Source organism: Lactuca serriola, chromosome 3 (genome assembly GCF_051521515.1).
Source record: "Lactuca serriola cultivar US96UC23 chromosome 3, Lser_US96UC23_V15, whole genome shotgun sequence".
Classification (NCBI taxonomy): domain Eukaryota; kingdom Viridiplantae; phylum Streptophyta; class Magnoliopsida; order Asterales; family Asteraceae; genus Lactuca; species Lactuca serriola.
In genome coordinates this window covers 72,602,998-72,617,414 of record NC_136410.1, presented here as the reverse complement: position 1 = coordinate 72,617,414, position 14,417 = coordinate 72,602,998, and the positions used below count along the sequence as shown (strand labels likewise).

General features: G+C 35.6%; 1 protein-coding gene across 1 annotated transcript; it reads right to left on the bottom strand.

Annotated features, from left to right (window-relative positions):
• Window positions 1-2,961: 2,961 nt before the first annotated feature.
• LOC145092611 (akuammiline synthase 1-like) lies at window positions 2,962-4,378 on the bottom strand. The gene has a single exon (XM_079030568.1). It carries the CDS (start codon window positions 4,336-4,338, stop codon window positions 3,046-3,048), a length of 1,293 nt encoding a protein of 430 aa, XP_078886694.1. The 5' UTR covers window positions 4,339-4,378; the 3' UTR covers window positions 2,962-3,045.
• Between the last annotated feature and the right edge of the window lie 10,039 nt (window positions 4,379-14,417).

Here is a 14,417-nt window from a genome sequence, read left to right as displayed (position 1 = left end):
TTATCGGTACATTGCATTGATTAAGCGATAACACCAACATAAATTGTTGCATATCAATTTTGAGTACACTCCAATGGATGTCAGGAAAATAGGCTCTTGCCTATTTCGCATGAATGATGTTGACAAGAACCTCATGTGAATTATGGGTTAGCCAACAAAAGTTTTGCTCAAAATCAGAAATAGTATATGAGTTGGATGTCATATATAATAAAGGCTCTAATGTTCTGTTTCTATCAACTCTTCTACGCATATACATGAACACACTTTTACAAGTATACCCATGATTAAGAATCAGGGAATACCTGACCTATGTAAGAACTAACTACATTGTCCAAATTTGGTTATGAAAGATATTAACCTAGCAACTCTGAGAGTTTCATTTAACTTCATCATAAGGAACCAAGTACAAAAGTTGATATGATTTTCCACGACAAGACCACGTGCTATAGAGAGGGTCTGGTTGTTCTCGTCGATAGCAACCACTACGAACATTACGTTTAGGTAGTCCCCTCTTAGACGAACACTACCTATGAAGATGACAGACAACAAGCAGTCTATGAATTTGGGAACACAAAACAATTAGTTTAGATGTAGAGATATTATCAATTTTAAAGAAACAAGAGAAATATGGAATATATATATATATATATATATATATATATATATCACACATCCAATAGTCAAAACAAGCTTAGAAACAATCTATCAAATAAGTTTTGATGTGAGTGTAACTATGCAGTTTGGTTCGTCAAAGGTTGTGTAAGTGAACAGGCAGGTTGTTAAAGTCTTTTTTGTGTGCACTCTCTAATAAAGTCATCTTGAAGTAGCTATAAGAGATAATTATGGATGATCGGAAGTAAGCATTTAAGTACATGCGGACACATATATATGTAGGGGACAAAAAATGAGCTTTTTAATCCGGAATAACTGAATAATCCGAAATCGATTATACTGAATGTTATTTGGCTTGGTTCTTATTAATTTAGAGATGCTAGAAAACAGACAAAACCAAACCGATTAAATCGAAAACCTATCAACAGAAGCGTATAACACCCTTAGGCAAACCGATCTGATGACCAAAAATTTTGACTCGTTTACTTAGTCGCTTCATTTAATAGGACACATGTGAGTTTAAATCATGAATTATCCATTATTGTATTTTATCATACTTTTTACAAATATTACCCATTTAGCCTATTATATTGATGTTCATTGGATTTGTGGTCGAGGATTGGTGACAATTTTGGTGATTGTCACATCATATATGTATATGTGTATGTATGTATGTGTGTTGGTATATTAATTATCACATGCATATATAGATGTTAATATGAGAAAGCATAGAATGAGTAATAGGTTAAAGGGTGTAGGCTATGCATGGTGATGGAACTAAGAAGGACATTTTCGTCTTTTTAAGTATTTAACAGCCCCTTAGGGTTGTTAGAAAGGAGATCCACTGATGTTACCAAAACCGTCAAGGGGATCGGTGGTGTTATTTTGGCATAAGTTGGACCAAACTATTATTTCATGTAAAACACATGACCCAAAACTCTAATTTACTCCGTAATATTATATCATCAACATGATGGGTGGACGAAATCGAGTTGGCATTGGTACCGGCGGTGCCTAAGTGAACACCACTTCGCCGAGGCTAGTACCGCTAACTTTGAAGCCATTATGGTTTCTTTAATAAATAAATAATTATACGTAATAACAAATTAGATTGGGAAAAATTACTATTTATCAGTTTGCCAAATTGGCCAGCTAGAAAGCCTCAAGCCCTTAAACAATTGAAAGACTCAAGCCCAAGTGGGTGATTTTCACGTGACTTTGCAAAAGATTCACGAGAGCTTTTGTTGCAGCTTTAGTAGGTTAATTTTGAATAAAATAAGGAGTAAACTAAGAACTTGAGGTGCTTTGGATGTTTGGTGAGATCGGGAAACATTGTGACATTAGCTGTCAATGTCATTAAATATTTCTTAATTTTTGTGGATCTATTCTTCTTTTGACCGTTATTATTAGGTGTGTACCCATATGGTTTGATGCGATTTAGAATCAAAATCCTAAATCGTACCTGTTTTAAAATTTTAGATACCACAAACCGTATTGTTAAGGTTATAACCCGTGTTATGCGGTTTGGTGCGGTGTGACCGATTTTAATATGGTTTGCCGTTTAGAATATATGCTCGAGAGTATATAGAAAAAAGTAGATTTTGTTTCTGCGTTTTTGTGGTTCTATGTTTACATAAATAAAAGAACTCATTTTTTGGTAGCTGATGTGTCATCCGGAAAGAGACATGAGGTATAATTTTTTATGAGGTATAATTTTGTTGTCTTTTTCTTTTCTTGTGTACATAATTAAGAAGTTAAAATAATAATAATAATAATAATAATAATAATAATAATTGACATTTATTAATATTATATATAATTTTATTAATTAAAGAAACAATCAAGAATGAAGAAGTTATATATGAGAACTAACCTATCTTCTAGTTAAAGATTACAATTATGTCATTTTAAGAATGAAAATTATGATTAATTACACCCATTGCATTGATTATAATCAAAATTTGGAAATGGTTATTACATTTTTAGGTAAATTAGTAATGCGGTGCATTACAATTTGAACTGCACTTTTGTAATCAATATCCACAAACACTACAAACTAACTGTAGGGCGAACATTGAAAACCGCATTATGGGGTGCAGACGGACACCCCTAGTTATTATTTACAATTTATCTTTTTCTTTTCTTGGAGAAATTGCATGGGTTGACGACACAGAACTGTGAACGGTAATCTGTCTAAAACACATTGCTGAAACTATAAGAGTAGGAGGAGAGCAGGTTGTCTAGATTGTTTTCTTATATAAGTTTCATTACTCATTAGTTTAATTAGAAAATAAGAAACGGAGAAATGGAAACTAAAATGATATCAAACAGTTTGCATGGCATTCGAGGTGTGTAAGCAATTTGATTGTTTCGAATTTTGTTTGAAAATGAAACCAAAAAATACAGCGTGATCCAGTTATTAGTAATACATTTTCAAACGTTTTGGACATATGTTAGAAACTCTTTGTCCTTTTGAAGAATGGCTATTTCTTCTTCCGGTAGATGAACAAGTGCTGAAATACCATCTCCAGATGGGGTATCCATTAGAATGAGAGTCTTCTCCTCCACATCTGGAATTCGTACTGTTACTTCTACCGGCTTTCCCCAACCGAAATCCACTTCATAAAAAGGAAGCCTACATGCGCTTGAACTATAGTAAATATCACCCTGTAAGGTTGAGAATGTGTTTAGCAACTTTTTAACTACTTCTTCCTCATCTCTTATCCCTTCGAGTTCCATTTTTCCTTTCCTTATCTCAGCAATCAACTCGTTCAACCTTATTTCACCTGAATCAGCCATCTTTGATATTGCCAATGTAAAGAAGTTGCCTACCGCTTTTTCAGGACTTTTTTCAAAAAAATTCTTCCTCAAGCTCACTGCTACAGACAAATTCGATTGCTGTGTAGAACCTGACTTTATTTTCGCTGCACTCACTGCGTGTTTGAATAGTAAAGCTGTCAACACTTCGACTCGAGTAGCATTGATTGGAGCTGTACCCATTGCAATAACCTTCTTCTTCAGCTCATTTAGTTTCGAATTCCCAAATACAAATATGCTCGTACCATATTTGACTTTATCCGTAATGTCTATAACATCGAACTTAGGCGCGATGATATTCTTACTTGTGGTGGATGAAAAGAAATATGGGTTTTTTGGTGAGCCACAACGGGTTACTGTGGCCCAATGATCGATGAAGTTGGCTGTCGTCCCTGCATCAGCAAGCTTGTGTGATATAGACAAGGCCACAGCGGCTCCACCACCAGCAAAATGGTTAAGCTGGACCTCGAGCAACTTAGGACACGAAGCACGAGCGCTACAACTAAGACCATAAGGAAAAAGCTGATCTAGCGTTTTGTCTTGCTTGTTGTTCTGAATGAAGTCATCGAGTGGGCTATCATTAGAAGCTTCCAAGAACTCAACTCCTTCATCATTGCAGTTGATGTAAGGCGCAGGAGGCGTTGGAAACCTACCCGCAAAAGGGTAGAACTGTGTTAAACACTGTGATAAAGACTTCTTCAGGATGTTGGTGTCGCCATTATTGTAGTTTCGATAGAAGAAAACTATTGGTATGTGCATGTCAGGAGCAAACTCATCAAGCAACGACTGATTATGAATTTTGAGGCGTGGAGCTGTTGGGGAAGATGGTTTAATAGTTTCTTGAGATATGATTGTGTGAAGTTGCCTAATCCTTCCAAATCTTTGGTGCTTTGCCATGATCTTGATCATTGTTATTGGCAAGATGGCAAGTAATATATATGCTATGTACACATGTATGCATGTTTATATATATACTACCTTTGGGTTGATTTTTCAAAATTCTGACGAGGTACGGTCAGTGGCGGATCCAGCCCGGAAGTCAAGTGGGGTGCACCGTTGACCGTGACCATATAAATTAATACGAAAAAATTTAAATAACAAAAAGTAGAATAACATTATAACCTTAAATGTCATTTTACAATTGAAATCTAGGACACATAAGTAAAAAATCCATTGATGCTATTTTCATTCCTAACCTTGGAAAAATTTTATGTTTCAACTGTGCAAATTACACAATAATTTAAATTTTCATTTGAAATCGATTTGGTTAAACAATAAAAAACCATTAAACAATAAAAATCATTAAACAAAACCATTCAACATAGAACAAAGGCAAAGTCACTCAGTTCAAAACTATTAAGCAAAAGTAAAAATCTGAACTTTGTACACCCTTTTTAATCGGTTATATATCTTTCCATTGTCACACATAACTATTAATCCAAATTAACCAAAGTATCAAACCCATTTAACCAAATTAATCAACCGAGAGTATTAAATCAAAGCAAAATTCAGTTTAAATCTAAATTCAGTTCAAAGTATCAAAGCAAAAATCAGAAATCAGGAATCACTAAAATCAGTTCACACAAAACCACTAAGCAAGATAAATCCATTCAGTTTAGAAATGGAACACAAAATCTGATTTGAGAGTATCAAACCAAATTTGTGAAAATTGAACACAAAATCAAAAGAAATCAGTGCAACAAACTTACAAACTTTTTGGCGGCGGTGTTGTGCGGCGTCATACGGTGGTGGGTCGTGTGCGGCGGCAGATGGTGTCGGTCAGCCGGTGGTGAGCGACTTCAGGCAATGGCGTCACTACGTCAAGCAGCGGTGATGTGTACCTGGATGATGCGAAGTTTTGGCGACGGTGGGCGGTGGTTGTGGAGTGCTAATTCCCGATGATTTTCATGTGTTTGTGCTATGGACCATGGTTTCCACTTGTTGGGTACTTGGTAGGCTAGATCAAAGAACGGGAGAGAAGAATAGACGAGAAGAGAAAAATGGACGAGAGAGAAATCTAAATGAGTGGGGACCAATGTTTGCGAAGTGGGGTCCATAGTTTAAAGTAAAAACGACATAAATTATTTTTTTTAGCATATTACTAGAGGGAAAAAAAAATTTAAGTTTAAATTATTTTAAATGCCTAATTAGCCTAATACAATGTTTAAATGCCTAATTAGCCTAATAAAGTCATCTTGAAGTAGCTATAAGAGATAATTATGGATGATCGGAAGTAAGCGTTTAAGTACATGCGGACACATATATATGTAGGGGACAAAAAAATGAGTTTTTTAATCCGGAATAACTGAATAATCCGAAATCGATTATACTGAATGTTATTTGGCTTGGTTCTTATTAATTTAGAGATGCTAGAAAACAGACAAAACCAAACCGATTAAATCGAAAACCTATAAACAGAAGCGTATAACACCCTTAGGCAAACCGATCTGATGACCAAAAATTTTGACTCGTTTACTTAGTCGCTTCATTTAATAGGACACATGTGAGTTTAAATCATGAATTATCCATTATTGTATTTTATCATACTTTTTACAAATATTACCCATTTAGCCTATTATATTGATGTTCATTGGATTTGTGGTCGAGGATTGGTGACAATTTTGGTGATTGTCACATCATATATGTATATGTGTATGTATGTATGTGTGTTGGTATATTAATTATCACATGCATATATAGATGTTAATATGAGAAAGCATAGAATGAGTAATAGGTTAAAGGGTGTAGGCTATGCATGGTGATGGAACTAAGAAGGACATTTTCGTCTTTTTAAGTATTTAACAGCCACTTAGGGTTGTTAGAAAGGAGATCCACTGATGTTACCAAAACCGTCAAGGGGATCGGTGGTGTTATTTTGGCATAAGTTGGACCAAACTATTATTTCATGTAAAACACATGACCCAAAACTCTAATTTACTCCGTAATATTATATCATCAACATGATGGGTGGACGAAATCGAGTTGGCATTGGTACCGGCGGTGCCTAAGTGAACACCACTTCGCCGAGGCTAGTACCGCTAACTTTGAAGCCATTATGGTTTCTTTAATAAATAAATAATTATACGTAATAACAAATTAGATTGGGAAAAATTACTATTTATCAGTTTGCCAAATTGGCCAGCTAGAAAGCCTCAAGCCCTTAAACAATTGAAAGACTCAAGCCCAAGTGGGTGATTTTCACGTGACTTTGCAAAAGATTCACGAGAGCTTTTGTTGCAGCTTTAGTAGGTTAATTTTGAATAAAATAAGGAGTAAACTAAGAACTTGAGGTGCTTTGGATGTTTGGTGAGATCGGGAAACATCGTGACACATTAGCTGTCAATGTCATTAAATATTTCTTAATTTTTGTGGATCTATTCTTCTTTTGACCGTTATTATTAGGTGTGTACCCATATGGTTTGATGCGATTTAGAATCAAAATCCTAAATCGTACCTGTTTTAAAATTTTAGATACCACAAACCGTATTGTTAAGGTTATAACCCGTGTTATGCGGTTTGGTGCGGTGTGGCCGATTTTAATATGGTTTGCCGTTTAGAATATATGCTCGAGAGTATATAGAAAAAAGTAGATTTTGTTTCTGCGTTTTTGTGGTTCTATGTTTACATAAATAAAAGAACTCATTTTTTGGTAGCTGATGTGTCATCCGGAAAGAGACATGAGGTATAATTTTTTATGAGGTATAATTCTGTTGTCTTTTTCTTTTCTTGTGTACATAATCAAGAAGTTAAAATAATAATAATAATAATAATAATAATAATAATAATAATTTAAATTTTCATTTGAAATCGATTTGGTTAAACAATAAAAAACCATTAAACAATAAAAATCATTAAACAAAACCATTCAACATAGAACAAAGGCAAAGTCACTCAGTTCAAAACTATTAAGCAAAAGTAAAAATCTGAACTTTGTACACCCTTTTTAATCGGTTATATATATATCTTTCCATTGTCACACATAACTATTAATCCAAATTAACCAAAGTATCAAACCCATTTAACCAAATTAATCAACCGAGAGTATTAAATCAAAGCAAAATTCAGTTTAAATCTAAATTCAGTTCAAAGTATCAAAGCAAAAATCAGAAATCAGGAATCACTAAAATCAGTTCACACAAAACCACTAAGCAAGATAAATCCATTCAGTTTAGAAATGGAACACAAAATCTGATTTGAGAGTATCAAACCAAATTTGTGAAAATTGAACACAAAATCAAAAGAAATCAGTGCAACAAACTTACAAACTTTTTGGCGGCGGTGTTGTGCGGCGTCATACGGTGGTGGGTCGTGTGCGGCGGCAGATGGTGTCGGTCAGCCGGTGGTGAGGGACTTCAGGCAATGGCGTCACTACGTCAAGCAGCGGTGATGTGTACCTGGATGATGCGAAGTTTTGGCGACGGTGGGCGGTGGTTGTGGAGTGCTAATTCCCGACGATTTTCATGTGTTTGTGCTATGGACCATGGTTTCCACTTGTTGGGTACTTGGTAGGCTAGGTCAAAGAACGGGAGAGAAGAATAGACGAGAAGAGAAATCTAAATGAGTGGGGACCAATGTTTGCGAAGTGGGGTCCATAGTTTAAAGTAAAAACGACATAAATTATTTTTTTTAGCATATTACTAGAGGGAAAAAAAATTTAAGTGGGGGCTATGCACCCCACTCCTATTGAATTGAATCCGCCATTGGGTACAGTTGCTTTTTTTAACGTTGATTGGGATAAACTTCCCGAGTGTGATAAAATAATTATACGATCATTTAATTTTTTGGAACCGGCGCATATTATTAAAACCACGGCCTAAAAGAAAAAAACTGGGCACAAAACGGAAAACAAAACAACTTACAAAATGTCAAACGGGGAACAAACCCAACATTCTCATTTACAATTTTCAAAATTACCCTTATATTTCAACCAACTAAACACCAGAGAAATCACATTATCCACCAACTTTGCAGGGTTCACTTTAATTCTGTTAAACCAAATATTGTTCCTTGCTTTCCACATACACCATAGAAAACCATAGCAGATAGCAATAAATATTCTCCTCTTTTTTGGAGAGTTCCCCCATGAGGCAGCAAAATTAACAAAATTTGAAGTCGAAATGAACCTCTGAATAGGAATGTCACACCAATTGAAAATCCAGCCCAGGGATTCAAAAGCAACCGGACAATCCAAGAGAATATGATATGCAACATCCACCCCAATAAAGCACATTTTACAGGAAATAGAAGAAAGGTTGATACCTCTCTTGGAAAGAGCCACTGCCGTAGGAATATGCCCCAACACAAGCTCTCCAAACAAAACTAATGCACTTTATAGGAACTAAGTGAAGCCAAACCGTGGGGTTATTTACCGGGACGGTCAATTTACTGTCAATGAGAGCCCTAATAACACACACACACGAAAAGAACCATCAACAGCTAACCTCGATCTCCAAGTATCAGGCACATTGGAGCTCACAACAAACATTGTGATATCCACAATAGAGTTCAATTCCAGCAACTCTTGAGAATTGTTGGGTTTCCTCTTCCAAGCCCATGAGAAAGTGCCATCAGCCCATCTATCACTTAAAAAGCAAGTTTTCTTCTTATCTAACGCATATAAAGAAGGGAATTTCTGTCACACCCCCAAACCAATGATGGCGGAAACGTCCGAGGGTGGAGGACTTCATGTAGAGTATCACAACAACGAGTATAATAGTGCTCAAAGTAAATACAACCATCATAAATATAATTGAAAAAGTTACACCAAAGTATATGTTTACATGATTTGAATCAATTACATTATGAAACAAAATGAACTGTTTGACGATTTATCGTCCCATCCTCAAAACGTTGTTGATTTCCTGTTTTCACTAAATTCCTGAGAATACAAGTAGTTTTGAAAAGTGTCAACACAAAGGTTGGTGAGTTCATAAGAGATTTTATTGGAGAAGTAAACCGTTTTCCTTGTAAAAGCGATAGAATATGTATCCAGAAAATCCGATATTTTCTTTATAAAATTTATGTAATGTAGTCTTACAACCGACGACCAAAATGTATAAGTAACCTCTCTTACTAATAGAAAATGATATGTGTTTGAATTGACATAAACGCGCTTGAATTAAATGAAATTCCCGTAAATTCTTATGTTTGTTAATACTCTATGTATATGTAGTCCTAAATCTCAGGACCGAGAAAATAACAAGTATTGTCCATACTTAAAGTTATAAATGTGGTTTCAAGTGATGTGTAGTCATAAATACCAAAACCGAAAGTGTACAGTAATATCTGTACTTATTGAGATAAAAAGTGATTTTAAAATCGACATAAAACCCATTTAAGTTTTATAAAAATCCCGTAAACTTTATGTATTGTTATATCCCTATGTGAGTCGCTATAATCATACTATGACTAAATGAACCTGCCACGACGTTTCTCAGGCGTCGTAAAACTGAAATGACATTTGTCACCCGTAGACCTGCAGGTCCCACTGTAGCTAGCAGCAAGGTATGGGGTGTCAAACCCAATATAGATCTATACACAACTATCACGTTCTCCCTCCAGGAGACTCTGATTATAACTAACAGGAATTATATCCCGCACTCGGACGTACGGAAAGAGATTGTCTCACAATTTAGGTTAACAAGTTTACAAGTTGTGTGCGGGAGTGTAAAACCTTTCTGTATGAATGTACCCTTTTTGTACGTGTGTGTTATGTGATGTATCATAAACTATACCTATTATAGTCTATCCAAAACGTTTTGTAATGTATAAGAATTCTTTTATGAATGCTTTAATGCTATGAATCCATAAACTATGCTTATTATAGCTTAATATACGTGTTCTAAATGAATGAATAATCTTATCATGAATGACTATATTTCAGTTTATGATGATAAACTAACATGGAAACACATTCAATATTTGGAACTTATCGTTATACACTTTGCTCAACATAATACAAAGTGTTATGAAAGTTATAAGCTGTTAACAAATTTTCGACCTTTATACACTGTTTTTGAAAAATCATAGAAAAATCATACGAAATTGAAAACTAGATCCGTAAATTCTGAGAGTTCCCAAAATGTGTCTAGTTTACTCATAATTTTTATCATGATTTTTAATGACCTCCAACTTGGGTGAAAAAGTCCATAATCACAGACTGGTCCGGATTGGTGTTTGAAATGATAGGCAGTTTTGTAAAAATCACCATAAAAGCTAAGAACTGGAACTACTTACACCTAAAACAGTTTTGAAAACTAAAATGTTTAAGTGGTCCAAAACAGTCCGTGAATGGAGTTGAACTTTTCTGATGAAGGCTGTTAGAAAAGTGTAGTTATGTTCTTAGTGTTTTAACTTGTATTCCCCCCCCCCCCCCCTAAAAACTTGAGAAAACATGAAAATATGGGGGTATGAACTCACCTTGAGTGATTTCAGTAGGTAAGTGTTGAAGAAGAGAAGTGTTCAACCCAAGAACACTTGAAGAATCACTTGAAGATTCGAAGATCTAACACAATTATGAGAGAGTTTGTGTAAGATATCCATGATTCGAGTAGAAAGAAGTGAAATAATCATAAAGAGAAGGGATTATTCTTACCAAATGTGGAGGAAAATCCCAAGATCAGCCCTCAAATCTCGAGTTCTAGAGAGGGAAAATGAGAGAGAAAAGAGTTCGCTCTTTTTGGTGAAAAGAGAGAAAATGAGAGAAATGAGGAGAGAAGAGGCTTTACTAGCCTTTGACCAATTGTGGGGTTGGAAAAAGGTGGGAAAAGTACAATGAAATGACTAGGTAAGGGCTGATGGGGAATAGTGACATGGAGTGGGTGATGGAGGTTGCTTGTGTCATAAAATAAAGGAAAGTCAACACTCCACCTCTTTGTACTTTACCCACTTGCTTTTATTATTTAAATAAAGGTTTTTATGAAGATATGATTAAATTGTGAATATTTAGGGTTTATTATGTTAAAATATGATTTTGGATGAAAATCCCGTGTTAAAATAATTAAAAACGGGCTTAAAACGCAAATTTAATCGAAAACCGGGAGAAAAAGGGCTTACCAGCGAGACCTCTCGGTCCTAGGCCGAGGTTCGGTCCTTGCTGGTGCTGAGTCGGAAGCGAGATGCGAACCAGGAGCGAGAAGCGAAGGCGAGGGTTCGGTCCGAAGAGTAGTCAGAACCGAAGGAACTGTAGTGAACAGTAGTGAACAGTACCTTCGGTTCGGTTCTTCCTTTTAAGCGAGATTCGGCTAGTGTGAACAGTACCTTCGGTTCGGATCTTCCTTCATCAGGAGGTTCGGCTAGTGTGAACAGTACCTTTGGTTCGGATCTTCCTTCATCAGGAGGTTCGGTTCCTAAGAGGACTTTCGGGTCCTAAGAGGGGTTTCGGTTCCTTAAGTCCGTTTTTCGCGTGGACTTCCGTTTTTGGGCCGTTTTCGCCAAATTCGAGGGTCGGGATGCCCCGAGTGATTATAGAAAGTTGGGAGAGATTTCGAGAGAGATTTGAGAGAGATTCCACATACTCAGAGAGATTTGGGAGAGATTTGACATACTTGGGGAGATTTCACATACAAATAGATATTTGGAAGAGATTTCACATTCTTAGAGAGTTTTGGGAGAGATTTGACATTCTTAGAGAGATTTCTCATACAAAGAGATATGTGGGAGAGATTTCACATACTTAGAGAGATTTGGGAGAGATTTGACATTCTTGGAGAGATTTCTCATACAAAGAGATATGTGGGAGAGATTTCACATACTTAGAGAGATTTGGGAGAGATTTGACATTCTTGGAGAGATTTCTCATACAAAGAGATATGTGGGAGAGATTTCACATACTTAGAGAGATTTGGGAGAGATTTGACATTCTTGGAGAGATTTCTCATACAAAGAGATATGTGGGAGAGATTTCACATACTTAGAGAGATTTGGGAGAGATTTCACATACTTAGAGAGATTTGGGAGAGATTTCACATTCTTGGAGAGATTTCTCATACAAAGAGATATGTGGGAGAGATTTCACATACTTAGAGAGATTTGGGAGAGATTTGACATTCTTAGAGAGATTTCTCATACAAAGAGATATGTGGGAGAGATTTCACATACTTAGAGAGATTTGGGAGAGATTTGACATTCTTGGAGAGATTTCTCATACAAAGAGATATGTGGGAGAGATTTCATTGGTGACCTTTTTGAGTGTTCGGCTTCGCAATGCAGGGTCCGTAAACCCCGTTAAGCCTTGTTTAAGGATCTTGCATACTCTCGATGAGTATGTAACATTGTTTTATCGGTTTGGCTCTCTACGTACCACCGTTTTAGGTTAAGGAGATCTAGATGTACGCACTTTTCGATTTACGATCTCTCATTAGAATAGAGAGTTGTTTAGAAATTACATAACGTAAACTCTAGTACTCACGGCAAATTGAGTTGACCGGTTTGACTTGTTGACTTTAGTTGACTTTGACTTGACCGAAAATTGACGGTTGTCACAATTTCACTGCCAAAGTTCTATTCTTTAGCCAATCATCTAGCCAAAACATAATTTTCTTACCATCCCCCACCTGAAATTCAAAAATATCTGAAAAATCAATACCAGTATTGCCAAAAGTCGAGAAGACATTGACAATACTACTCCAAGTGCCCGCGAAAGTTTTTTTAGCCCAAGAGTTAATAGGCTTCCTTTCACATCTATGAATACTACCAATCACTCGCCTCCAAAGAGTGTCCTTTTCCGCATTAAACCTCCATAACCATTTTGTCAGGAGGGTCCAGTTAAGCGAGGCCAAGGATCCGACCCCAAGCCCACCGGACGATTTCGGCCCAAGAACCACATTCCAAGCGACCCAGTTGATTTTTTGTTTTTCTTCACTTCCTCCCCATAAGAACCTCCTTCTTAATTTCTCGAGATTATTGATAATAGAAATCGGGGCTTTAAAAATGGAAAAATAAAAAAGGGGGAGACTACCCAGCACAGCTTTAACCAGAATTAGGCGATCGCTAAAGGATAAAGTTTTAGCTTTCCATAAAGAAAGCTTATTTTGAACACGATCAATGACTAGCTGCCAATTCCTTTTTTGGGACATGTTGGCTCCAACAGGAACTCCGAGGTATTTAAAAGGGAAAGAAGCCGCCTCACAACCGAGAATTCTAGCGCAACTAGCAATTTCATTCTCCGAAACACCAATGCCAAAAACTTTAGATTTGTGAAAATTAACTTTGAGCCCCGAAGACGCATGAAAGCATCTCAAATTGGAAAAGTTAGAGCATAAATGAGTTCGGTTTGCACGTTTTATTTTATCTGAATACTCCTTCAAAAATTCATGCTTATCGTTCTTACTTTTTCAAGCCCACCTGTCTTGATCTTAACATTCAGCAATGGATCTTAAAAGATGTATGTATCTTAAATTTACTCAAAATATGATATGTATCTTAAAAGATGTAATTTTTTTTTTGGGATTCAGAAGTCACTTTTATGTTATGTAGCTGGAATGTATATTTACGTCATTATCCCGAAAGATAAGAACTCCCAGAGGCAACCATAGATTAATCCTCGTTTGAAATTTATAATAATCAGATCCAGTATATGTATATCAAATTTGATTAGATCTGGAAACTAACTACAATATTATAAATTTAAGGTGTTATTCGGTTCAATCGGTTTTTTTTATATTTTTAATCTAACCATAACAAAACAAATAAGCTTCGGTTTAATTGATTTCGGTTTTTTTAGTTACGGTTTATTCGGTTGGGTTTACCGGTTAAATCGAATAAAATTTCACATGTAAAAATAAATATTATACTAAAAAAAATAATAAAAAAAAAATAAAAAAAAAACACTTACTAAACTATTATTAAATAAAGAAAATACACTAATATATAACATACTATGTTCAATCTTTCATGATATATTGTCTAGAAGAATCGACACAGACACACAAATTTAAACGATAGTAAATATATCTTTAGTCGTATATGAAGCTGAAAAAAATAACTAA

Bases quoted from the DNA above. Each gene is read 5' to 3' on its own strand.
- LOC145092611 (XM_079030568.1), bottom strand. From the start codon at position 4,338: ATGATCAAGATCATGGCAAAGCACCAAAGATTTGGAAGGATTAGGCAA.